The sequence below is a fragment of the Oncorhynchus gorbuscha genome, linkage group LG03 (assembly GCF_021184085.1).
Source record: "Oncorhynchus gorbuscha isolate QuinsamMale2020 ecotype Even-year linkage group LG03, OgorEven_v1.0, whole genome shotgun sequence".
NCBI lineage: Eukaryota > Metazoa > Chordata > Actinopteri > Salmoniformes > Salmonidae > Oncorhynchus > Oncorhynchus gorbuscha.
The window spans coordinates 44,778,799-44,806,184 of record NC_060175.1 but is presented as its reverse complement, the minus strand read 5'-3'; the positions used below and the strand labels follow the sequence as shown (position 1 = coordinate 44,806,184).

General features: G+C 42.7%; 1 protein-coding gene across 1 annotated transcript in view; it reads right to left on the bottom strand.

Moving 5' to 3' along the window:
- The window catches only part of LOC124031419 (ataxin-7-like), a 52,167-nt gene that overhangs the window by 17,051 nt on the left and 7,730 nt on the right, over positions 1-27,386 (bottom strand). Inside the window, 5 exon segments of the mRNA XM_046342638.1 lie at positions 3,754-3,858; positions 18,062-18,130; positions 18,305-18,482; positions 18,484-18,521; positions 22,180-22,279. Coding sequence (XP_046198594.1) covers positions 3,754-3,858; positions 18,062-18,130; positions 18,305-18,482; positions 18,484-18,513 — 382 coding nt within the window. The 5' untranslated portion in view covers positions 18,514-18,521; positions 22,180-22,279.

Sequence of the window (27,386 nt, the reverse complement as noted above, 5' to 3'; positions counted from 1 at the left end):
TCATTTTCAAATACAATCTCTTTTTGGGCTTAGTTGTGGTCGATTTTAAAAATGAGACAAATTAGTAATAATTATGTTCCGGCCCACTGACCATCACCTCTGACAAAAATCGACCTGCGGCTGAATCTAGTTGCCTACCCCTGCCATACAACATATGGATGGGCGTCAAGCAAGAGGAGAATAAGGTGAAACAGTCCAGAGGTTGTTAAGCTCAGTGGACCTGCCCTCACAGAGAAGAATCACAGCATATAGAATCACAGTGCACTGACCTTTAGCAGACTCTCTCAGCCTTTCCTACCAGCAGCAGCACAACAAAGCAACACAGTGGCTTCATGGAATGAAAGCCATTTAAACCACACAGACTATAAACAGGCCAGAAAATAAAGGTTCATCTTTGGTGCCTTGCAGAGATGAGCTCATTACTCAATAGAAGACAAGTCCACTAATGTTTCACTGGTCAGACAAGTCCAGTAGTCTTCAGAGAGGCACTACCGAGTCCTGCGTTCACACGCTGTACACTGGAAGACTAATGAATGAACAGGCCTCCTATGAAACTTCATAACGACTGGTTTAGCTCCACAAGTCAATGAGACGATCACTTTGCAGATGAGACCGACAGACACCCCCCCCCCCCTTGGGTTGTGCCGTGGCGGAGATCTTTGTGGGTTATATTCGGGCTTGTATCTGGATGGTAAGTTGGTGGTTGAAGATATCCCTCTAGTAGTGTGCGGGCTGTGCTTTGGCAAAATGGGTGGGGTTATATCCTGCCTATTTGGCCCTGTCTGGGGGTTTCTTCAGATGGGGCCACAGTGTCTCCTGACCCCTTCTGTCTCAGCCTCCAGTATTTATGCTGCAGTAGTTTATGTGTCGGGGGGCTAGGTTCAGTCTGTTATATCTGGACTATTTCTCCTGTCTTATCCAGTGTCCTGTGTTAATTTAAGTATGCTCTCTCTAATTCTCTCTCTTTCGGAGGACCTGAGCCCAAAGACCATGCCTCAGGACTACCTGGCCTGTTGACTCCTTGCTGTCCCCAGTTCCACCTGGCCGTGCTACTGCTCCAGTTTTAACTGTTCTGCCTGCGGCTGTGGAACCCTGACCTGTTCACCGGACATGCTACCTGTCCCAGACAGAGCTCATCCTAAAATGTTGGGATTGCCAACCATCCATCATTCAAACATAGTTCATCTTTTTTTTTGTATCGCATAACTCTCCATGAAATAGGCAATGGTTGGTTAGCGGCATCATTTCAATGACTGGCTCAGCTAGCAAGCTATGTTGGTCAAATTTATGCTAGCTTTCAACCCACTGCCAAACTTCAGAAATACTGCTCGGTGAGGCACAAATATCTTTAGTTAGATATAAAAAAAGATGTAAAACATTGACATATTTATGGTTTTAGCTTAGGTTAATTCAGACTGTTTTTCAGCAGCACGATGTCACCTAGGTGATATTTTATCACGTTAGATAGCACATTGTAGCCAAACTACTTTCGATCTATCCCTTTACGAGATACGAGACAGATCAGTGCAGGTGGAATAGTCGCGCTATCTGACTGAAGACAATGATACAAGCCAGATTCATCCTATCTGATTGAATGTTATTGCACAACACCTAAGGTGGAAGTTGTGTTCGTGGACTACTACGCTATAGTAGTCAGGTGCGACCACACCAGCACTAGGCTAACCTCAATTTGTGGAAAGTATGAACTTCTGTAATTGCTACTCTATTCACATGTGCCATTAGTCCATGATTGATCTGTCTCGACTCTTGACACAGGACCAATGAGTGTTCCCAATGACACTTGAGTGCTATTTTGTCTCCCTCTTGTGGCCAATCCTGATACCTGTATAACCAGCAACCACCAGTGATGAAATATTATAGGCCTAGCTTTTCATTCAATCTTTCCACTGAGAAAGAAACAAACACCCCATAGTAAAAGGAGAGTAGAGATTCCTTTGAAGCCCTGTGGCCTTGGCTCGACAATTTTAAATGGTATAGATCCCGATGTCCACACCACCATAAAGTGCAGTGTAGTAATGTATGCATATTGGGACACGGATGGACTTAAGTAACCAGCCCAGAGTAGAAACGGAAGGATGTGCCATTGAGGCTTTGGTTTTGACAACCACAGGAAGACAATACAGACTCACCAGGTTTACACTAGAAAATTAATATTACAATTTAGTTTAAAAAGGAAACTGCTTGCATGCCATTTTATAAACTAATTTGTTTATAAGGATGGAAAGATCCATACTAAAGCCTCAAAGCCGTAAACATTAGAACACCCTCCCTCTGTCAGTGTTGTGAGGAGTCGGAACACTGACCTGTCCAATACACACCATGTGTTAGAAAACATGATAGTTTTATCAAATATTCAAGAATTACCCATAACATAAGGTTATCTGACAGTTTAGACTAAGCTATTTCATTGACAAAATCCTTAATTGAAATGGCTCAAGGAACAACAGATAGTTCCTTGCTCTTCTTTACTAGAGGTATCAACGATCACGGTAAGTGGAGGAAGGCCGAAAAACGGTACGCACTGAAATCATTTTAAAAGAGGTCTCCAATAATTGACCTAAAGAACAGCTGGAACAAATAAATTATACATGCCAATTGATGCTTAAAAGCCCATCGTGGAGAGGAACTAACCAGAGAGAGAGAGCGAGATGACATTTTACACCACCTCACTGGCACTCACTGGTGTCTGTGGAGAGAGCAGTTCTCTTAACTGCACTGAAGCACAGGGGTGTGTGTGTGTTTGTGTGTCTGTGTGTGTTCCGCAAGTGCGTGCATAGAGGGTTCAGCAGGCTAGTTTTAACTAGAAAGGCAGCAAAACGATCCCTTGATTCTGAAATCCATAATAAATTAAATTCTTTCCAGCATTCCGGCCAAAGAGCCAGTTAAAGGACACACACCGTAGAGAAGGAAACTAGTAGGTTTTAGACATCTTCAGACGTCTTAGGGACAGTTTAACATGCTAAAACAATCCATTAGGCTGCACTCACACAGAGGAACAGACTCGGAGGAGCACATCAAATATTAACCGGAGAATTGTAAACAAGTCTCAGGCGGTGGAAATAAAAGGCCAGAGTGCTCCTTTCTCATGTTAGAGGTGGAGAATGGGAGGTGTGCTTTTAATCCTCCTGACGCTGATACTGTTTGAACATGCGCACACACAGAGTAGTTGTGCCATTCTGACAGAGATTAGTGCCAAGCAGATTTCCCCAAAGCACAAGTCTAGAATGTTCTCTTTAGTGATGGGGGAAAGAAATCAATACAGTTACATATTGGGGTATTTCTGACGATTTATCGTATTGTTTTGACAATATAGCAATATTTTCTGTGCTTTTTGGCTGTACCTGCACCAAAACTATTTTTCCTTCATATCTTATACTTATATACTATAATCTTTTTAAATAGGTAGTCAATTGGACTGACGACAACATGTCGTTTTCTCATGACTGTCTTGTCCCTCTGCAGCAGACATGTATTTCGCAATAAATCACTATACACAAAGAAAATGTGAGAATCTCAATGCATATCTTAATCGGCACCTAAGTATTGTGATAATATCGTATTGTGAGGTCCCTGGCAATTCCCAACTCTAGCTCTCTCCCTGCCCAAACCTTTCCCGCCAGGAGAGCTATATAACAAAAAAATATAAAAACACAATACTGGATCAGCTCTTGGGACAATGTTTGCACGAGTGATGGTGGTCTGTGTGTGTGTGAGAGAGAGAGAGAGACTTACCGTAGTGTGCTTGGAAGGCCTGGGGCTTCACCACCTGACTGCAGTGGCTGCACATCACCAGGTAGAAGTCATCCTGTGCTGGACACTGGCCAAATATGGGCATGTCTGTGGTTCCATGGGGGAGGGAAAAACACAGAACAGGATGAAGGTAACCAGCCTCAACTGTAGGAGGTAGACACAGGCAGTTGCTGAATGAAACATTTCAAATAATGCTGTGTTATGGAGGGAGTTAGATTATTGAACGCTAGGCTCTAAGATGGTTAAGGTTGATTAAAAAAAAGGTGAGTGTGGTAACAATCATTCCAGAGAAAAAACGATTGTACAGGTACAGAGATTACACACGCAGAGAGTACTCCTCGGTACTAGCCCCATTTCACAGTAGAGGAAACTACCCAGCGATAAGGAGAGGACCGAGCCATCACTCCAAAGGTTACCTGCTGCAGAAACAGACAGACTCGCTACAGAACAAAGAGGTGAAGCAGGCAGGAGAAATACAGCCAGTGGCAGAGTCTGATTGATCTGTCTTCAAATAAACAAAAGAGAAGGGAGAGCGCGGCTGGGCGAGAGTGGCTGGGCGAGAGCGGCTGGGCGAGAGCGGCTGGGCGAGAGCGGCTGGGGGAGAGCGGCTACCACTTGGGCTTTAATGTACCGTACCTGCAAATACTCAAATAGACAAATTCATACAGGCAAACAAAAGGACACCATCATTCACAGAAATGCATGTTACCTTATGTGACAAGAAAACGACATTCAACAGTTAACCGGTTAACAATTACAAAATGTTCATCCTTTGTCCAGTCGTTGCGTTAGTTAAATGCCGGCTAAACAGATCCGATTGGCTGTTTGGTGGATTCAACACCAACCACTCACAAATGACTCCCTCCTTTTTTGGCGAAAGCCTCATGATCATGGAAAACAGAGGGGCACATTGGGAGACAAGACCTTGACAAGGAGAATCGCAAAGAGCTAATGAAGGGGCTAATTAAGAAATCACCCAGAGAGCCCGTCTGACGAGGCCCTCCAACACACACACACACACGGCTAAGGGCACTTGAAACGTCACCAAGGCGATGGCTATTCAAGTCCACACAAAAGCCTACCTGTGCTCTTAGGGAAGTCATTTGCTGCTGTGGAACGGGAATTAACAAGCCGACCCATACTTAACACAGGGTTAATGTCTGGGCCCACTTCACTAAGTGTCAGCTCCTACCACTGAGGTGAAAGTATCGACTACTGGCTCAGATAAAAACCTTTGCTTAATTGACATATAAAAAAAAAAGAGTTCATAGGTCTACCAAACAGAGCTACGGTCTACTACTGAATGATTGTAATGCAACCGTACCTTCTTAGGAACACACCCTTCACATCTAAATGAGTGGAAATCAACGTTGGAGTGGAGGCCTAATTGTCAAGGGGAAACTGTTTTCATAGGAGTTGCATTCAATTCCTATGCAAAAGCTCACACTGGCCATCATGGGTGTCCACTGGTCTCTTAAATGAGCTGAATCCCCAGTCCACTCTGCATTCAGGACATGGCAGTGGCACGCCTGACTTTAAAGGTGGTGAAGCTCCCCTGTGCCTTTTCATTCTCCGCTACGGAGATGAGAGGGAGAGCGGGTGAAGGTGTGTGTGAGAGAGGGAGAGCGGGTGAAGGTGTGTGTGTGAGAGAGGGAGAGCGGGTGAAGGTGTATGTGAGAGAGGGAGAGCGAGGCACACAACACAGAGGCTGACTGCACACATGGACACAGGGCAGCAACCTCTGACCTGCTGCCACTACATTAATCAGCATACCCCTCTCAGTCTGCTATCAGGCAAATTGGTGAAGGCAAGCCAGAGATATGAAAGAGTGTGAACTCAGAAGCAGATCAGAGGAGAGAATCCTTCAGTCACGTTCCAATGTGTGAGTGTGTTATGTCTGGACTCTATAGTGTGTGTGTGTGTGTGTGTGTGTGTGTGTGTGTGTGTGTGTGTGTGTGTGTGTGTGTGTGTGTGTGTGTGTGTGCGTGCGTGCGTGCGTGCGTGCGAGCGAATGGCTTTTCCATCAGGGAGATATGTGGGTCATGGTAGAGCTGTAGTCATCCACAGGGTAAGCCATAATAACCCCATTCCACAAGACTTGGTCTGAATGACAATGTGCTAGGAGACAAAGAGAAGAGGACACTTCAGAACATGTAGGAGAATGTGGACCCAATGGAAAACACAGAGAAGACCTCGGGGGTTGGAAATTAAGGTGTGTGTGGAGCCAGTCGGCCTGCAGTCCAACTAAGGTCACACCCTAGAATCAGCTGTCCTGTGCTCATCTCCTTTCTTTTAAGACCACTGAACTGTAATCAATAGGCGAGGCTGTGATCAGGGAGGCCATCATGGTGGAAAACCTATCCAGTGCGTGCACCTATCCATGGTCATGAGGTAGAGAGACTACCTTTGACTCATTCCTCTCTGCCTCCTTCTTTCCACTCCTCTCCTCTTTTGACCTCACCCTCTCACCTTCCCCCCCTACTCACAAGGCAGGCAATACGCTCGACCTCATCTTTACTAGATGCTGTTCTTCCACTAACCTCATTGCAACTCCCCTCCAAGTCTCCGACCACTACCTTGTATCCTTTTCCCTCTCGCTCTCATCCAACACTTCCCACACTGCCCCTACTCGGATGGTATCGCGCCGTCCCAACCTTCGCTCTCTCCTCTTCCATCCTATCATCTCTTCCCTCTGCTCAAACCTTCTCCAACCTATCTCCTGATTCTGCCTCCTCAACCCTCCTCTCCTCCCTTTCTGCATCCTTTGACTCTCTATGCCCCCTATCCTCCAGGCCGGCTCGGTCCTCCCCTCCCGCTCCGTGGCTCGACGACTCATTGCGAGCTCACAGAACAGGGCTCCGGGCAGCCGAGCGGAAATGGAGGAAAACTCGCCTCCCTGCGGACCTGGCATCCTTTCACTCCCTCCTCTCTACATTTTCCTCTTCTGTCTCTGCTGCTAAAGCCACTTTCTACCACTCTAAATTCCAAGCATCTGCCTCTAACCCTAGGAAGCTCTTTGCCACCTTCTCCTCCCTCCTGAACCCCCCCCCCTCTGCAGATGACTTCGTCAACCATTTTGAAAAGAAGGTCGACGACATCCGATCCTCGTTTGCTAAGTCAAACGACACAGCTGGTTCTGCTCACACTGCCCTACCCTGTGCTCTGACCTCTTTCTCCCCTCTCTCTCCAGATGAAATCTCGCGTCTTGTGACGGCCGGCCGCCCAACAACCTGCCCGCTTGACCCTATCCCCTCCTCTCTTCTCCAGACCATTTCCGGATACCTTCTCCCTTACCTCACCTCGCTCATCAACTCATCCCTGACCGCTGGCTACGTCCCTTCTGTCTTCAAGAGAGCGAGAGTTGCACCCCTTCTGAAAAAACCTACACTCGATCCCTCCGATGTCAACAACTACAGACCAGTATCCCTTCTTTCTTTTCTCTCCAAAACTCTTGAACGTGCCGTCCTTGGCCAGCTCTCCCGCTATCTCTCTCAGAATGACCTTCTTGATCCAAATCAGTCAGGTTTCAAGACTAGTCATTCAACTGAGACTGCTCTTCTCTGTATCACGGAGGCGCTCCGCACTGCTAAAGCTAACTCTCTCTCCTCTGCTTTCATCCTTCTAGACCTATCGGCTGCCTTCGTTACTGTGAACCATCAGATCCTCCTCTCCACCCTCTCCGAGTTGGGCATCTCCGGCGCGGCCCACGCTTGGATTGCGTCCTACCTGACAGGTTGCTCCTACCAGGTGGCGTGGCGAGAATCTGTCTCCTCACCACGCGCTCTCACCACTGGTGTCCCCCAGGGCTCTGTTCTAGGCCCTCTCCTATTCTCGCTATACACCAAGTCACTTGGCTCTGTCATAACCTCACATGGTCTCTCCTATCATTGCTATGCAGACAACACACAATTAATCTTCTCCTTTCCCCCTTCTGATGACCAGGTGGCGAATCGCATCTCTGCATGTCTGGCAGACATATCAGTATGGATGACGGATCACCACCTCAAGCTGAACCTCGGCAAGACGGAGCTGCTCTTCCTCCCGGGGAAGGACTGCCCGTTCCATGATCTCGCCATCCCGGTTGACAACTCCATTGTGTCCTCCTCCCAGAGCGCTAAGAACCTTGGCGTGATCCTGGACAACACCCTGTCGTTCTCAACTAACATCAAGGCGGTGGCCCGTTCCTGTAGGTTCATGCTCTACAACATCCGCAGAGTACGACCCTGCCTCACACAGGAAGCGGCGCAGGTCCTAATCCAGGCACTTGTCATCTCCCGTCTGGATTACTGCAACTCGCTGTTGGCTGGGCTCCCTGCCTGTGCCATTAAACCCCTACAACTCATCCAGAACGCCGCAGCCCGTCTGGTGTTCAACCTTCCCAAGTTCTCTCACGTCACCCCGCTCCTCCGCTCTCTCCACTGGCTTCCAGTTGAAGCTCGCATCCGCTACAAGACCATGGTGCTTGCCTACGGAGCTGTGAGGGGAACGGCACCTCAGTACCTCCAGGCTCTGATCAGGCCCTACACCCAAACCAGGGCACTGCGTTCATCCACCTCTGGCCTGCTCGCCTCCCTACCACTGAGGAAGTTCAGCTCCCGCTCAGCCCAGTCAAAACTGTTCGCTGCTCTGGCCCCCCCAATGGTGGAACAAACTCCCTCACAACGCCAGGACAGCGGAGTCAATCACCACCTTCCGGAGACACCTGAAACCCCACCTCTTTAAGGAATACCTAGGATAGGATAAAGTAATCCTTCTACCCCCCCCCCCCCTTAAAAGATTTAGATGCACTATTGTAAAGTGGCTGTTCCACTGGATGTCATAAGGTGAATGCACCAATTTGTAAGTCGCTCTGGATAAGAGCGTCTGCTAAATGACTTAAATGTAATGTAAAATGTAGGAAAGGAAGACATTAGTGGCAGTAGCCTAGAGGTTAGAGAGGACCAGCAGCCGCAAGGTTGGGCAACAGAAAAATGGAACTGAACTGGCAATTGGAAGCCTGCTGGTCTCTGATCCCATGTATCATCTCCTGCCGTTGTTCCCTTGAGCAAGACACTTAGCCCCCCACAACTGATCTACAACCAGGGACGCTGCACAGCTGCTGACCCTGTGCTTCTCAACGTGTGTGTGTGTACCTCGGGTTGTTGGGAAAGGCAGAAGATACATTTCTGTTGTAACCAATGGACATAAAGTTGTTTTCTATTCTAATAAAGTCGTATTCTAGTCTATTGGATGTTTGTAGGACACGATCAGCACTCCACTGTTTTCCTAAAGACTGCAGCTTATTGCACTAATATCATCCCATTGAATCCTGCAGGTCACACAAACAATTAGGGACAAACAAAGTGCAGAACATCTCACTCTGCTAACATTAGCAAATATTTCCATTCATTTTCAAAGAAGAGTGATATTTCACTTCATCTGTTCAGGTCATTTCTAACAGTTCCGGAAACCTCTGCCTAACGAACAGTGGACTGAGGCTTTCAGGCATGTAGATGGTGTCGTGTAACAGTACCAACACCTTACAGTGAGACATCACTGCCACATTTCACCTCTGCACAATCAGCGGGAGGAACCATACTAGAGGTCGACCGATTAATCGGAATGGCCAATTAATTAGGGCCGATTTCAGGTTTTCATAACAATCAGAAATTGGTGTCCAAAAACACTGATTTCCGATTGTTATGAAAACTTGAAAAATAAGCCCTAATTTAAAAAAATAAAATGTAACACCTTAATTTAACTAGGCAAGTCAGTTAAAACCTCTTGGGGCTAGGGGGCAGAATTTTCACTTTTGGATAAATAGTGTGCCCAATTTCAACTTCCTGCTACTCATGCCAAAAATAGAAGATATGCATATTATTCATAGATCTGGATAGAAAACACTGAAGTTTCTACAACTGTTTGAATCATGTCTGAGTATAATAGAACTTATGTAGCAGGCAAAACCCAGAGTACTAACTGTTCAGATTTGTTTTCCCCCGCCTTTCTCTGTTCCCTGACTTGTTATTGCCATGGGATATTTCTTAGGGACCTGTTTTCAGTTCCTACCGCTTCCACTGGATGTCACCAGTCTTTGGAATTTGGTTGAGGTTATTCCTTTGTGCAATGAAGAAGTAGGCCAACTAGGAACACTTTTGTGAGTTGCACAAGACGTGAAAAGTGGCGCTGGTTTGTTTTCTTTCCTGTATTGAACACATATTGCCCCGTCTACAATTTGATCAATTATTAACGTTTAAAAATACCTAAAGTTGTATTACAAAAGTAATTTGAAATATTTTGTAGTGACATTGCGTTTTTTTGTAAGCTGTTTTTTTCTGGATCAAACACGCTTTATAAATGGACATTTTGGATATATATGGATGGAATTAATCGAACAAAAGGACAAATTGTGATTTTTATGGGACATATTGGAGTGCCAACAAAAGAAGCTCGTCAAAGGTAATGCATGTTTTATATTTTATTTCAGTTTTTTGTGTACGCCTGTAGGTTTGAAATATGCCAACTCCTTTGTTTACTGCTGGTGCAGATGGTGCATGTTAGCTGGATTCACAACGAGTGTAGCTTTAATTGAGTATCTTACATGTGTGATTTAATGAAAGTTTGAATTTTATAGTATTTTATTTGAATCTGGCGCTCTGCATTTTCCCTGGCAATTGGCCATTTGAGACATTTGCGTCCCGCCTATCCCTAACTAGTTTAAGAACACATTCTTATTTTCAATGACTGCCTAGGAATGGTGGGTTAACTGCCTTGTTCAGGGGCAGAACGACAGATTTTTACTTTGTCAGCTCAGGGATTCAATCTTGCAACCTTACAGTTAACTAGTCCAACGCTCGAACCACTTGCCTCTCATTGCCTGTTACGCGAATGCAGTAAGAAGCCAAGGTAAGTTGCTAGCTAGCATTAAACCTATCTTATAAAAAACAATCAGTCATAATCACTAGTTATAACTACACATGGTTGATGATATTACTAGTTTATCTAGTGTGTCCTGCATTACATATAACCGATGCAGTGCGCATTCGCGAAAAAGGACTGTCGTTGCTCCAACGTGTACCTAACCATAAACATCAACACCTTTCTTAAAATCAATACACAAGTATATATTTTTAAACCTGCATATTTAGTTAATATTGCCTGCTAACATGAATTAATTTTAACTAGGTAAATTGTGTCACTTCTCTTGCAACAGGGTCAGAGTACGAGTACGACCCTGCCTCACACAGGAAGCGGCGCAGGTCCTAATCCAGGCACTTGTCATCTCCCGTCTGGATTACTGCAACTCGCTGTTGGCTGGGCTCCCTGCCTGTGCCATTAAACCCCTTCAACTCATCCAGAACGCCGCAGCCCGTCTGGTGTTCAACCTTCCCAAGTTCTCTCACGTCACCCCGCTCCTCCGTTCTCTCCACTGGCTTCCAGTTGAAGCTCGCATCCGCTACAAGACCATGGTGCTTGCCTACGGAGCTGTGAGGGGAACGGCACCTCAGTACCTCCAGGCTCTGATCAGGCCCTACACCCAAACAAGGGCACTGCGTTCATCCACCTCTGGCCTGCTCGCCTCCCTACCACTGAGGAAGTACAGCTCCCGCTCAGCCCAGTCAAAACTGTTCGCTGCCCTGGCCCCCCAATGGTGGAACAAACTCCCTCACGACGCCAGGACAGCGGAGTCAATCACCACCTTCCGGAGACACCTGAAACCCCACCTCTTTAAGGAATACCTAGGATAGGTTAAGTAATCCCTCTCACCCCACCCCCCCCTAAGTTTTAGATGCACTATTGTTAAGTGACTGTCCCACTGGATGTCATAAGGTGAATGCACCAATTTGTAAGTCGCTCTGGATAAGAGCGTCTGCTAAATGACTTAAATGTAAATGTAAATGTAATGTAATGTAATATATGCAGCAGTTTGGGCCGCCTGGCTCGTTGCAAACTGTGTGAAGACTATTTCTTCCTAACAAAGACAGCCAACTTCGCCAAAATGGGATGATTTAACAAAAGCGCATTTGCGAAAAAAGGACAATCGTTGCACAACTGTACCTAACCAAAAGCACCAATGTATACACAGAAGTATATATTTTTTTAAACCTGCATATTTAGCTTAAAGAAATCCAGGTTAGCAGGCAATATTAACCAGGTGAAATTGTGTTACTTCTCGTGTTCATTGCACGCAGAGTCAGGGTATATGCAACAGTTTGGGCCGCCTGGCTCGTTGCGAACTAATTTGCCAGGATTTTATGTAATTATGACATAAAATTGAAGGTTGTACAATGTAACAGCAATATTTAGACATAGTGATGCCACCTGTTAGATAAAATACAGAACAGTTCCGTATTTCACTGAAATAATAAACGTTTTGTTTTCGAAATGATAGTTTCCGGATTCGACCATATTAATGACCATAAGGCTCGTATTTCTGTGTGTTTTTATATTATAATTAAGTATATGATTTGATAGTTGATAGAGCAGTCTGCGCGGTGGTAGGCAGCAGCAGGCTGGTAAGCATTCATTCAAACAGCACCAGTGTGTTTTCCCAGCAGCTCTTCGCGGTGCTTCAAGTCTTGAGCTGTTTATGACTTCAAGCCTATCAACTCCCGAGATTAGGCTGGTGTAACCGATGTGAAATGGCTAGCTAATTGGCGGGGTGCGCGCTAATAGAGTTTCAAACGTCACTCGTTCGGAGACTTGGAGTAGTTGTTCCCCTTGCTCTGCAAGAGCCGTGGATTTTGTGGAGCGATGGGTAACGATGCTTCAATGGTGGCTGTTATTAATGTGTTCCTGGTTCGAGCCCAGGTAGGGGCGAGTAGAGGGACGGAAGCTATACTGTTACACTGGCAATACTAAAGTGCCTATAAGAATCCAATAGTCAAAGGTATATGAAATACAAATGGTATAGAGAGAAATAGTCCTATAAATACTATATTAACTGCAACCTAAAACCTCTTACCTTGGAATATTGAAGTCTCATGTTAAAAGGAACCACCAGCTTTCATATGTTCTCATGTTCTGAGCAAGGAACCTAAACGTTAGCCTATTTTACATGGCATATATTGCACTTTTCCTTTCTTCTCCAACACTTTGTTTTTGCATTATTTAAACCAAATTGAACATGTTTCATTATTTATAATAATAATAATATAATAATAATATATGCCATTTAGCAGACGCTTTTATCCAAAGCGACTTACAGTCATGTGTGCATACATTCTACGTATGGGTGGTCCCGGGGATCGAACCCACTACCCTGGCGTTACAAGCGCCATGCTCTACCAACTGAGCTACATTTGAGGCTAAATTGATTTTTATTTATGTATTATATTAAGTTAAAATACGTGTTAATTCAGTATTGTTGTAATTGTCATTATTACCAATAAATACACATTTGTATTTTTTTAAATATTATTATTATTCCCTTTGCAGAAAAGCATCCCCAAAGAATGATGTTTCCACCTCCATGCTTCATGGTTGGGATGGTGTTCTTGGGGTTGTACTCATCCTTCTTCCTCCAAACACGGCGAGTGGAGTTTAGACCAAAAAGCTCTATTTTTGTCTCACCAGACCACATGACCTTCTCCCATTCCTCCTCTGGATCATCCAGATGGTCATTGGCAAACTTCAGACGGGCCTGGACATGCGCTGGCTTGAGGAGGGGGACCTTGCGTGCGCTGCAGGATTTTAATCCATGACGGCGTAGTGTGTTACTAAAGGTTTTCTTTGAGACTGTGGTCCCAGCTCTCTTCAGGTCATTGACCAGGTCCTGACGTGTAGTTCTGGGCTGATCCCTCACCTTCCTCATGATCATTGATGCCCCACGAGGTGAGATCTTCATTGAGCCCCAGACCGAGGGTGATTGACCGTCATCTTGAACTTCTTCCATTTTCTAATAATTGCACCAACAGTTGTTGCATTCTCACCAAGCTGCTTGCCTATTGTCCTGTAGCCCGTCCCAGCCCTGTGCAGGTCTACAATTTTATCCCTGACGTCCTTACACAGCTCTCTGGTTTTGGCCATTGTGGAGAGGTTGGAGTCTGTTTGATTGAGTGTGTGGACAGGTGTCTTTTAAAACAGGTAACGAGTTCAAACAGGTGCAGTTAATACAAGTAATGAACAGGGGGGGTTCTTAATGAAAGATTAACAGGTCTGTGAGAGCCGGAATTCTTACTGGTTGGTAGGTGATCAAAAACTTATGTCATGCACTAAAATGCAAATTAATTACTTAAAAATCATACAATGTGATGTTCTGTTTTTTTTCCGTCTCTCACAGTTGAAGTGTACCTATGATAAAAATTACAGACCTCTACATGCTTTGTAAGTGGGAAAACCTGCAAAATCGGAGTATCAAATACTTGTTCTCCCCACTGTATATGGTTTGACAAAACTATCAAAACAATACCAATTTCATTTGCATTCTCACTAAAATGGAATGGTCTTTGAACTGTTGGAGCGAACATTGTCCTTATTTCAATTCCACATTTTACACAAACTGCGCTCTGGTCCATACTCGTCTTAGTGATTCAACTAGCACTAAATGACAACGAAAACGTTTTCTGAATCTCTGAAATAATCGGCTACTGTAGACTAATGCAGTTGCACAACAGTGACTTTCCTGATCACATTCTGTCAACATGCTTCTTGGTATTCCTGAGAAAAAGTCAAGATCTAAATTAAGGTCATGACCAAATTGGCTGGATCCAAGTGCTTTGCTGAACAGTTTTGGCTCCATTTACACACGGAAATAAGTGTGTAAATCAGACAAGTCTGGCTTTCTGTTGTGGCTTCTGTGAGACCTGTAGGAAACAAGTGATTTGTTCTTAATTGTGCAATGTCACTGCGGTGTGCACACTGGCCCCATTGTTTGCCAATGCAAATGCACTGTTAGATAAGTGCCCTGACAAGTAGGTTACAGTGTGTAACCCCTTCCTTTTCAACAGGGGAAAAAAAGCTTTTTGGAAAAGTCTGAAATGAAATGCCTACGTATTGCTGACATCACAAGTGTAGGCCTATGACACATAACAGCTACAGAGGACTTCAGAGGTGAGTGTCGCCTCGATCACATGTCATCTGGATACGTGTGCAACAAAAGTTCAACATTCACCTTCTGCTACCATTTCGGTCAAGCCGTCTACACATACAGTTTGATGCATACGTTCTATAAATCCAACACATGCAACACAGAACGCACTGCAACTGCCTCTGCAACACAATGCTGAAAGGTAAACACAGTGTTCCATTGGAAATTAATGTACTTCTGGAGTATCAAAATGCAACGACGCTGCCGGTGTGATCGAGGCGTTTCCCCTGCTCTCTTGACTAAGTGGGTTACCTTATCACCTTATAGATATGTAATGAACATAAACTATTTCCTCAACTCCGTTCTTACTTCCCAAACAGTGAGTAAAGACTATAGACTGACTGTGTGCAGTACATGACGTACTTACATGCATAGTGCTTATTTTTACAAGCTGCTTTTTGGGAATCAAGTTGTAGCGTGACTTTATCCTGAGGACAGTGTATCTTGTTACCATACTAAAGGTTAGGATTGGGCATGCTGATCCTAGATTTGTGCTTACGGCAACTTCAACGTAGGGTGACTATTTACAGCACAGTTTCAAGTCACCATTACTAAAAAAACGTCATATTCTTCAGATGTTTTGTGTGCAAAAAGGACAACTATGGCTCCTGATGGCTATGTGTGAAAATATAAATCAATTGGTTTTTACTACATTAGATATTGTTTTTTACGCCAGTGTTGCACATACAGCTGTGTGCTTCTCTCATTTTATAGCATGGAAATTAACATTTCAAGGCAGTCTTGATCAGATCACTGACCCCAATCCATGTAATAAAATCTATTATAGATCATAGCTGCCAAAACAGAGTAAGGCAATCCTTTGTTGTTAATATTGTAAATATAGTGTCCTTTATTGAGTGTGCTAATATAAAATGTGCTAAACAAAGATGTGAATGTGTAGTAGTTTAGTAGCACTATAAATATTCAACTGACATAGGAAAGCCATCTGAGGTTTTAGACAGTTTCCAAAAAGAATATCAGTTATTCTTAAAGTTGCACTATGCAGAAATTGCTCTGCAATTTCCTGGTTTCCAAAACTCTTAATAGTTAGCCTAATTTCAGTTTGTGAGACAAAATAAGCTAGTGTACTATAGAAAATAATTTTACCATCTAAAATGCTGTGAAATATATTTTCCTTAAATCATATTCCAAAAAATATTGTTGTTTCAGCTAGTGGACAAAACCGAAACTACATTTAAGAAATAGAAATATACAGATAGAAATGTCTAAGAAGAATCCGTTCTGTGTGAATTTGGACGGGTTGCCCAAAAAATGACATATTGGTACTTTAAAGCTAGAATCCTTAGTTGCTACATTAATTCACACACACACACAAGCTTGACAAACCTACTCATTCTAGTTTTTTATTTATTTTTAAAACTATTTTCTAATATTGAAGATATCAAAATTATGAAATAACTCATATATAGGAACCAAAAAAAGTGTTAAACAATACTAAATATATTTTACTCTCCTTATTGGTCAAATAGCCCTTACTCAGCCTCGAGGTGTGTTTGGTCATTGTTCTGTTGAAAAACAAATGATAGTCCCACGAAGCGAAAACCAAATGGGATGGCGTATCACTGCAGAATGCGGTGGTAGCCATGTTGGTTAAGTGTGCCTTGAATACTAAATAAAGTCACTGACAGTGTCACCAGCAAAGCACCCCACACCATCACACCTCCCCCATGCTTCACAGTGGGAACCAGACATGCGAAGATCATCCGTTCACCTACTCTGCGTCTCACAAAAACACGTTGGTTGGAACCAAAAATCTCCAATTTTGACTCATCAGACCAAAACGACAGATTTCCACTGGTCTAATCCCCATTGCTCATGTTTCTTGGCCCAAGCAAGTCTCTTCTTCTTACTGGTGTCCTTAAGTAGTGGCTTCATTGCAGAAATTAGACCATGAAGGACTGACTCACGCAGTCTCCTCTGAAAAGTTGAAATGTCTTCCTTTCCAGTTTCACCATAGCGCGTGATGGTTTTTGCAGCTGCACTTGAAAAAATGAAATATTCTTGAAATGTTCTGGATTGACTGGCCTTCATGTCTTGAAGTAGTGATGGCCTGTTTCTTTTTTCTTTATGAGCTGTTCTTGCCATAATATGGACTTGGTCTTTGACAAATAGGGCTATCTTCTGTATACCACCCCTACCTTGACACAACACAACTGATTGGCTCAAACGCATTCAGGAGGAAAGGAATTCCACTATTTAACTTTTAACAAGGCACACCTGTTAATTGAAATGCATTCCAGGTGACTACCTCATGAAGCTGGTTGAGAGAATGCCAAGAGTGTGCAAAGCTGACATCAAGGCAAAGGATGGCTACTTGGAAGAAACTCAAAATAAAATAGAATTTGATTTGTGTTACACTTCTTTGGTTACTACATGATTTCATATGTTTAATTTCATAGTTTTGACATCTTCACTATTATTCTACAATGTATAAAATAGCATAAATAAAGAAAAACCATGAATGAGTAGTTGTGTCCAAACTTTGACTGGTACTGTTTATGCATTGATTCTTGAAGAATATAACTTACAAGATTGTTTACAAACATTGTTTTATTCCAATGTAAACAAACCCTGTATAGTCTCAAAACATGAATAGGACTAATTGTCATGGATGGTTAGTCCTTGGATATATGGCTTGCTCTATGAATTTGCGAACAGTTATTTCTCCAGGCCTTTCCCTAAACTTTTTACCAAAACATAGGTGGGGGTACGCTTTCTTATTGTTTCAATTAAGATTCTAGCTTCAATGACAACCGCGTTGCACCCATTTTAACTGTGAAAGTGCCATCATCACACCGACTGTGCCCATCCCCTAACTTCACACACACAGGCTTTTTCAGGTGGGCACAATGATACTGAACAGTCAGACAGAAAGTGTAAAACAGACAATAAATTCTCTGTTGTGTAAGATAAACATACATTTCAGCTTTATCACATGACATGTATCTTTAAGGACCCCACTGAATAAGCACTGGTTGTTACCTGCGGTGGTTACCTACTTAGGGTCAGAAGATAGGCGGGCCCCCTCTTCAAGGTGTCAACTAGTGGCGATAGATTCCTGGGTTATACCACTGATTGATCAGACTTGTGTTGTCACCACTCAGTGTGGTGGACTTGTTCAACAGAACAACCAGATTTCAGCCGGTGCAACCCAACAAAACCAAAACACACCTTGGCTTTGACAAAAGCGAGAACACTCACCATCTCTGCACAGTCGCATGGCTTCTCGATTTTTCCCGAACTCTTTCAAACTTTCCTCTGATTCGGCACCTAAAAGAGGCAATCGGATACACACGAATATAAATAGTTACACTTGCTTGCTTCTGCTGTTGTTAACAGTAGCGTTTCTTCATATTCCAAAAACTGCACGCAATCAGCAAAAAAGCTCACGATCATCGTTATGTCTCGATTCTACACACACATCCAGTACGCACGAGCACTCACCGTCGCTGCCGTGTAGTTTGGCAGCATCGACCCAGCTGCTCCAAGGCTGTCCCAACATTATTTCTGGACTAGGCATGGATCTGCGCTCCGCACCAGTCGCCATTGCTGCGGAGCCTTCTCCCCGCTGGATCTGCTGCTGTTGCTGCTTCAGCTGCCTGGCCACTCTGCGCTGCTCCCCCCCTGACGTCATCATCGGCCCTTTCCGACATTCTTTCCGCTACAATGTAACAAAACAGCAGTCAGCGTTGTGGTGTTCTCAGGATTCCTTCATTGATTGTCTCCGGCAAACGCATGTTTTGGTAACGGAAATCCCTTTGATTATGTGTTTAGAAGCTCGAGGGAGTGACACCACCGAAATCGCTCTTGTTTTGACGGGTGCATGTGTTGCGAGGCCGTCCCCCGGCACATACAGTCTGGGCAATCGCAGATATCACAGATAAAACTTTAAGGAGGAGCATCTAAATGCACCTCCCTGAGTGCATTAAACGTGATAAATCCAGGTCACTTACACGCGGTGACAACAATATGTTTTCAATTATCAAATAAATACTATATTCATCACCTCCTATAGACTATGCCTAATTGATACAGTTCACTTAGGAATTCGTTTTTTTTCTTCGAAAAACGTATTTTATGAATGAAAACGAACCAAATTACAGTAAAAAAAAAAGTTGTTTTTACAGTGCCCTAATATTGATCAAATTAACATGCTTCGAGGGATTATATCATAACAACCAGAATATCCCTCTTGCTTCCAACTTAAACAATGTTCAGATAGGATACACACCTTCGATAATGCACATCGATGAGCGAACAGTTAATTTATATAAAACAGTTTATTAAAGTAAAACAATTAAGACAGGGACCTGTTTCTTGTCGCCGAGTATATATTAATTAAGGTCCTATTCCCTTAATAAGGCGCGACTGCTTTCCAGTTTACAGTAATCAGATTCATATTTCTCACAACCTTTTGCGTCACATCAGCGCTATGTGGCGAATGGATGGAGTTCCTACTTCCATAATCTAGGAATTGGTAACACTTTACACCAAACAAGCAGAAAGAAAGCTATCCCGTTAACTATTTCCTTTCTAAAACACTTCATTCAGGTTTACAGCTATAGAAGTGTCTGTAGATTAGGTATTACAAAAATATGAATGTCTGAGGTCTTTATATAATTGAAATATTCCTAGGAAATATACCTTCCACTTTCCAAATGGGATTCGGATTTAAATGGGAGTACCCAGGATGTCTACATATTATCTCATGTTTGTACCTCTCAGCACAGGCCTCTACTCCTGCGTGACCTCACCTACCATACAGGAATCCAGTTTGAAGTGAAGGTTCTAACATGTTAATAAGTGTTGAAATCCTACACAACCATCTTCAGTTTTCAACTTGCTTACTTACCGGTAGTCAGCCGAAATGACTGAATGCATTTTCATTGCATGCTCAAAAATTCTACAAAAAAAAAACTACTGCTAATACAAAAGGCTAAAAGGCCAAAACAACAAGTGGGTAGAAACTAGCCCTACAAATTACAACTAATTAGTGCATCAATTTATGACAGACAGCAAAACGTGTAGGCCTGATGCTGAAATGAAACTGGTTTTGGGGGATTGTATATGGTCGCATATTACAAATACTGCATTTGTTTTGATTTTTTTTACATGATTGAATATAGGTCTGTATACTAATCAATAATAAAATATTACTTGGCCAATTGTCTGCATCTGACAGACTGACATACTAAGAATTAAGTTAGGCTATTTTTTATATTTTTTATACACTGCTCAAAAAAATAAAGGGAAGACTAAAATAACACATCCTAGATCTGAATGAATGAAATGTTCTTATTAAATACTTTTTTCTTTACATAGTTGAATGTGCTGACAACAAAATCACACAAAAATGATCAATGGAAATCAAATTTATCAACCCATGGAGATCTGGATTTGGAGTCACACTCAAAATTAAAGTGGAAAACCACACTACAGGCTGATCCAACTTTGATGTAATGTCCTTAAAACAAGTCAAAATGAGGCTCAGCAGTGTGTGTGGCCTCCACGTGCCTGTATGACCTCCCTACAACGCCTGGGCATGCTCCTGATGAGGTGGCGGATTGGTCTCCTGAGGGATCTCCTCCCAGACCTGGACTAAAGCATCCGCCAACTCCTGGACAGTCTGTGGTGCAACGTGGCTTTGGTGGATGGAGCGAGACATGATGTCCCAGATGTGCTCAATTGGATTCAGTTCTGGGGAACTGGCGGGCCAGTCCATAGCATCAATGCCTTCCTTTTGCAGGAACTGCTGACACACTCCAGCCACATGAGGTCTAGCATTGTCTTGCATTAGGAGGAACCCAGGGCCAACCGCACCAGCATATGGTCTCACAAGGGGTCTGAGGATCTCATCTCGGTACCTAATGGCAGTCAGGCTACCTCTGGCGAGCACATGGAGGGCTGTGCGGCCCCTCAAAGAAATGCCACCCCACACCATGACTGACCCACCGCCAAACCAGTCATGCTGGAGGATGTTACAGGCAGCAGAACGTTCTCCACGGCGTCTCCAGGCTCTGTCACGTCTGTCACATGTGCTCAGTGTGAACCTGCTTTCATCTGTGAAGAGCACAGGGCGCCAGTGGCGAATTTGCCAATCTTGGTGGTCTCTGGCAAAAGCCAAACGTCCTACACGGTGTTGGGCTGTAGACAACCCCCACCTGTGGACGTCGGGCCCTCATACCACCCTCATCGAGTCTGTTTCTGACCGTTTGAGCAGACACATGCACATTTATGGCCTGCTGGAGGTCATTTTGCAGGGCTCTGGCAGTGCTCCTCCTGCTCCTCCTTGCACAAAGGCAGAGGTAGCGGTCCTGCTGCTGGGTTGTTGCCCTCCTACGGCCTCCTCCACGTCTCCTGATGTACTGGTCTGTCTTCTGGTAGCGCCTCCATGCTCTGGACACTACCCTGACAGACACAGCAAACCTTCTTGCCACAGCTCACATTGATGTGCCATTCTGGATGAGCTGCACTCCCTGAGCCACTTGTGTGGGCTGTAGACTCCGTCTCATGCTACCACTAGAGTAAAAGCACCGCCAGCCTTCAAAAGTGACCAAAACATCAGCCAGGAAGCATAGGAACTGAGAAGTGGTCTGTGGTCCCCACCTGCAGAACCACTCCTTTATTGGGGGTGTCTTGCTAATTGCCTATAATTTCCATCTGTTGTCTATTCCATTTACACAACAGCATGTGAAATGTATTGTCAATCAGTGTTGCTTCCGAATTGGACAGTTTGATTTCACAGAAGTGTGATTGACTTGGAGTTACATTGTGTTGTTTAAGTGTTCCCTTTATTGTTTTGAGCAGTGTATTATACTTTCATGTTGGTCTATGCAGTTGTTATACCATGAATTTGGAGCTACAGCTTATGGCACAAACGGGTCTTCCGTGCATCAGAAGGCATTGACACAACGGGGGCCAATGCAGTTCTTCAGGTGTCAAGGATAACTTTGTGACACTCCATCCCGCTTTGACCTTCTGACAGGGACTCATCTGGTTCATGGAACCAACATGACCCACGGTGTTCGAACCCAGGTTTATGGTGCAGCAGAAGACCGCATCAGTCTAATAAGTTAAGGCATTGGCTCTTCAGGTCTCAGCCTACGTTAATCATGTTCAAGCTTGGTCGTCATACCACTTGTTACATTTACTAGTGTAGTATCAATATCTTATTGAGATTTTGTAATGAAATGGCCGTTGAAAAAGACCTGAAAGTAGAGTCTGATTGTAGCTATGTTGCAGGACTGTGGAGTGAGTCTCAAGATTGATGTGTAGAATTTGAGTAGAAATACAGGGTATTGTGCTTACTGAACACTTACCTTGTCAAATGTGGAAAAGGGAACACAATCTTAACTGGATCAGTAAAACCTCATCGGTTTGGGTGATCTCTGGTCGCTCCACACAAGTTGTGGAAGGAATCTGGTTGAGATAGAGAAAGAGACGGGTGGGAAACGTTAGTATTAGGTTAATTGTTTTCCTTGTCTTGATGCCGTAATCACTGTTTAAGGAATTACAGTGTTGTCTGTCTGGAAGATAACGCCGCCTCCAATGCTCCTGGTGGATCTGGCTGTGGCTCTGTGCTCGGCAGCTTTCAAGCTAGCACATGAGCTACTTATGGAGCTCCTCGCCACAGCAGAGTAAGCACTATCCCTGGTTAACCACTCCAGAGCCCTGCAGTTTGCAGCGCAATAATCCCTTTCAAAGATTAGGATAAAAACAACACTAAAATAATTTCCCCATTAATTTTTTTTTTGAAGGGGGTGGGGGAAGGGGGACTTAAGCCATCAAACATAGAACAACTGTCGCAAAGTGTAGGCTAATAATGTACCACACATTAGCCTAATGAGACAGCAATAAAATTATTTGAAAAATTAAATACAGAACAGTAATAACAATTAGGACTACCATTTTATTTTTTTTTACACAAAAGCATTGTAAACATCAGTATGCCCAGAACTAACATCAATTCAACACAATGTGAATAATGAAAACACTATTACAAAGATAAGACATAAAATAGGTGTCGGTGGTGAATGTGAAACCCTTTAGGGCTGACCCCAATTAGATGACTAGTCAATTGTTTGGTCGTTAGGCTGTTGATCACTGAGATTGTGTATATATTGCTACTGCTTGACTAAAACACACTACCGTTCACTTAGAAATGTCCTTGTTTTTTAAAGAAAAGCAATTTTTTTGTACATTAAAATAACATCAAATTGATCATATATACAGTGTAGACATTGTTAATGTTGTAAATTACTATTATAGCTGGAAACGGTACATTTGTAATAGAATATCTACATAGGCCTACAGTTGCCCATTATCAGCAACCATCACTCCTGTGTTCCGATGGCACGTTGTGTTAGCTAATTGAAGTTTATCATTTAAAAAAGCTAATTGATCATTAGAAAAACGTTTTGCAATAATGTTAGCACAGCTGAAAACTTTAGACTAGTTGAGTACCTGGGGCATCAGTATCTGTAGGTTCGATTACAGGCTCAAAATGGCCAGAAACAAAGACCTTTCTTCTGAAACTCGTCAGTCTATTCTTGTTCTAAGAAATGAAGGCTATTCCATGCAAGAAATTGCCAAGAAACTGAAGATCTTGTACAACGAAGTGTACTACTCCCTTCACAGAACAGCGCAAACTGTCTCTAACCAGAATAGAAAAAGGAGTGGGAGGCCCCGGAACACAACTGAGCAAGAGGACAAGTACATTAGAGTGTCTAGTTTGAGAAACAGACGTCTCACAAATCCTCAACTGGCAGCTTCATTAAATAGTACCCACAACACACCAGTCTCAACATCAACAGTGAAGAGGCGACTCCGGGATGCTGGCCTTCTAGGTAGAGAACATTATTTTGCCCATCTTTAGCTTTTATTTTTATTGGCCAGTCTGAGATATTGCTTTTTCTTTGCAACTATGCATAGAAGGCCAGCATCCCGGAGTCGCCTCTTCACTGTTGATGTTGAGACTGGTGTTTTGCGGGTACTAAGAAAGTTCTTTGTTTCTTGCTATTTTGAGCCTGTAATCGAACCCACAAATGCTGATGCTCCAAATACTCAACTAGGCTAAAGTTTTATTGCATCTTTAAAACAGGACAACATTTTTAATCTGTGTTAACATAACTGCAAAAGGGTTTTCTAATGATCTATTACCCTATTAAAGTGATAAACTTGGACTAGCTAACACAACGTGCCATTGGAACACAGGCGTGATGTTTGCTGATAAATGGACAAGTGTACGCCTATGTAGATATTTAATTTTTATTTAATCGGCCGTTTCCAGCTACAATAGTAATTTACAACATTAACAGCGTCTACACTGTATTTAAGATCAATTTGAATGTGCTTTTCTTTCAAAAACAAGGACATTTCTAAGTGACCCCAAACTTTTGAACGGTGGTATATATATATATATATTTATTTATACACTATGAAATAACACACATATGGAATCATGTAGTAAGCAAGTGTTAAACAAAGACCAATTCCATATTATGGCAAGAACCACTTAAAAAATGCAAAAAGAAACAATCAGATATTTGACCGGTGGAAATCTGTCCTTTGGTCTGATGATTCCAAATGTGAGATTTTTGGAGTCTTTGTGAAACTCCGAGGAGGTGAATGGATGATCTCTGCATATGTGGTTCCCACAGTGAAGCATAGAGGTGGTGGTGTGATGGTGTGGGGTGCTTTGCTAGTGATACTGTCTGATTTATTTAGAATTCAAGGCACACTTAATCAGCATGGCTACCACAGCATTCTGCAGCGATACGCCATCCCAGCTTGTTTGCGCTTAGTGGGACTATCATTTGTTTTTCAACAGGACAATGACCCAACACACACCCCTCCAGGCTGTGTAAGTGCTATTTGACCAAGAATGAGAGTGATTGAGTGCTGCATCAGATGACCTGGCCTCCACAATCACCCTTGCTCAGCATATTTGGGAACTCCTTCAAGACTATTGAAAAAGTATTCCAGGTGAAGCTGGTTGAGAGAATGCCAAGAGTGTGCAAAGCTGTCATCCAGGCAAAGGGTGGCTACTTTGAATAATCTCAAATATAAAATACATTTTGATGTGTTTACACTTTTTTGGTTAGTACATGATTCCATTATTGTTATTTCATAGTTTTGATGTCTCCACTATTATTCTTCAACATTGAAAATAGTACAAATAAAAGGAAAACCCTTGAATGAGTAGGTGTCCAAATGTTTGACTGGTACTAATATACAGCTTAAGTCGGAATTTCACATACACCATAGCTAATTACGTTTAAACTCAATTTTTCATAATTCCTGACATGTAATTCTAGTACAAATGAGGTCTTAGGTCAGTTAGGATCACCACTTTACTTGAAGAGAGCGAGCGCATTCTGAAGAGAGAAGTGTATTGGCCATCAGCTACCATATACTAATTAAGTGTATGTAAACTTCTGAACAAATGGGAATGTGATGAAAGAAATAAAAGCTGAAATAAATACTTCTCTCTACTATTATTCTGACATTTCACATTCTTAAAATAAAGTGGTGATAATAACTGACCTAAAACAGGGACCTTTTACTAGGATTGCATGTCAGGAATTGTGAAAAACAGAGTTTAAATGTATTTGGCTAAGGTATGTAAACTTCCGACTTCAACTGTATATATCTTAGAGGCACCATATGGAGAGTGTGAGAGGCCAGAGGCCAAATCAAACTCTGTACCACATCACTATGCACCACCCAAATGTTGTAACATTGCGCAGGGCTCTGTATAACTCCGCATTGATATGATTGGTTGACTATAGGTGGGGGCGGTACATCCTGTAGAAAACACAAATTCACTTCCTTGACAACAGCTCTGCTCCACGAAGCACAAGAAGTATGAATTCCCTAACGTCTGCTGAGGCCGTATCACCGTAAATGCTGCATGGCCAATACACTTCTCTCTTCAGTATGCTCTCTCTCCCACCAATTTGTGCACATTCATTGTCTCATAACTTCATTGTGTAAACTGTTTGTTCGTGTTTATCAATTCCCCATTACATATTTCACCAGTAGTACATTTACCATTAATTCCTATAAATGTCTAATCTAAAATGTTTTACTTTGGTTACAGTCATTTATGTTCATGCCTTCAATATTATTATTCGTCATCCCCTTATCATTGTCAGAGTGGACACATTGTTTGCAGAGTGCACAAACTATGCTACACTTGTGAGAAACAATTTTTAGTTTATTTTATTCCATTTGGGAGTTTGTCAATTTAGTCATCTTGTGTTTGGAGCACTCCTGTCAAATGTTGAGTTAAGACTCACATGCATAGAAGTAGACCTATAGAAGTATAGTCTCGTTATTGTCATTTTATTACTTTTAATTTGTTTACTTTAGTTTATTTAGTAAATATTTTCTTATCTGCATTTTTGGTTAAGGGCTTGTAAGTAAGCATGTCACGATAATGGCTATTCGGCTCATGTGACAAATCAACATTTATTTGATTATAGGCTACCTGGCCTGCACATAAATGTAAACATATAAATGTACCCATTTGGGGATCTGATAGTATTTTTGATTAGCTTAACACAACATCACCAATGATCTGGGGAGCTCCTCAAAGGAATGTTTTCTTCACCTCAAACTGCAAGCAAACAAAATCTGTTTTTTATATCCATTGAGAATGATTTGAAAAATCTTCCCAGTTGTCTCCCTTTTGATAACCACTCAGCGTGAAAGGGAAACATATCATGCTCTGATCCTGTGGAAATGTCATAAAAGAGGCCTACCCGATTACTTCTTATCAGTGCTTGACTTGGACTAAAATATTTTCCGGTACTTCATTTGGGTGCTGATACTGTTTATATCAGGTGCAGGAACTCCACAATATTTAGGAGCTAATAGTCTATAAGAGGAACAGGAGCTCAAGCAGTAGAACATTTGAGGTGCCAGTACTCAGCTCCGGTGAGCTCTTGCCCAAGTCAAGCACTGCTTCTTATCCCTTGTGCAAATAGACAAGCTTTGGGCTGGACCCAAAGTTAATAGTTGATACAATGTTTAAAGTTTGTTGCAAACAGCCCATGTGTAGCCAATGTGATTTATAGGATATTTATTTTATCAGGTTATGCAGGTTGCAATGTTGTTGTTGTTTTTATTTGTTGGCTTTATGTAGACTACTTTGACATAGTCTGCAATAGAAGTTACTTTTAAGGTTTCTCATTTTCATTTGGATAGAATTTTGAATAACTACATGACAATTATTTTGAGATATGAAGACGTAATTATAAATTAAATTGTTTCACGAAAATGTGCATTTGAAAACCATAACTGTGATGTCGAACAAAAGCGAGGAGAAGTTGGGTCAGGCTAGATTTTTTCTCTTCTAATGCCCTCGAGGCATTAGTCTTAATTCATCAAACCGTAAGCTCAATGCATATACTTGATTTTATGAAAACACATAGGGTGTGTCTATATATGGAAAAATACAGGTTTAAAATGTTCTACCAATCGATTGGTCAAAAGAACAGACTACTTTCAGTCAACCAAGTTT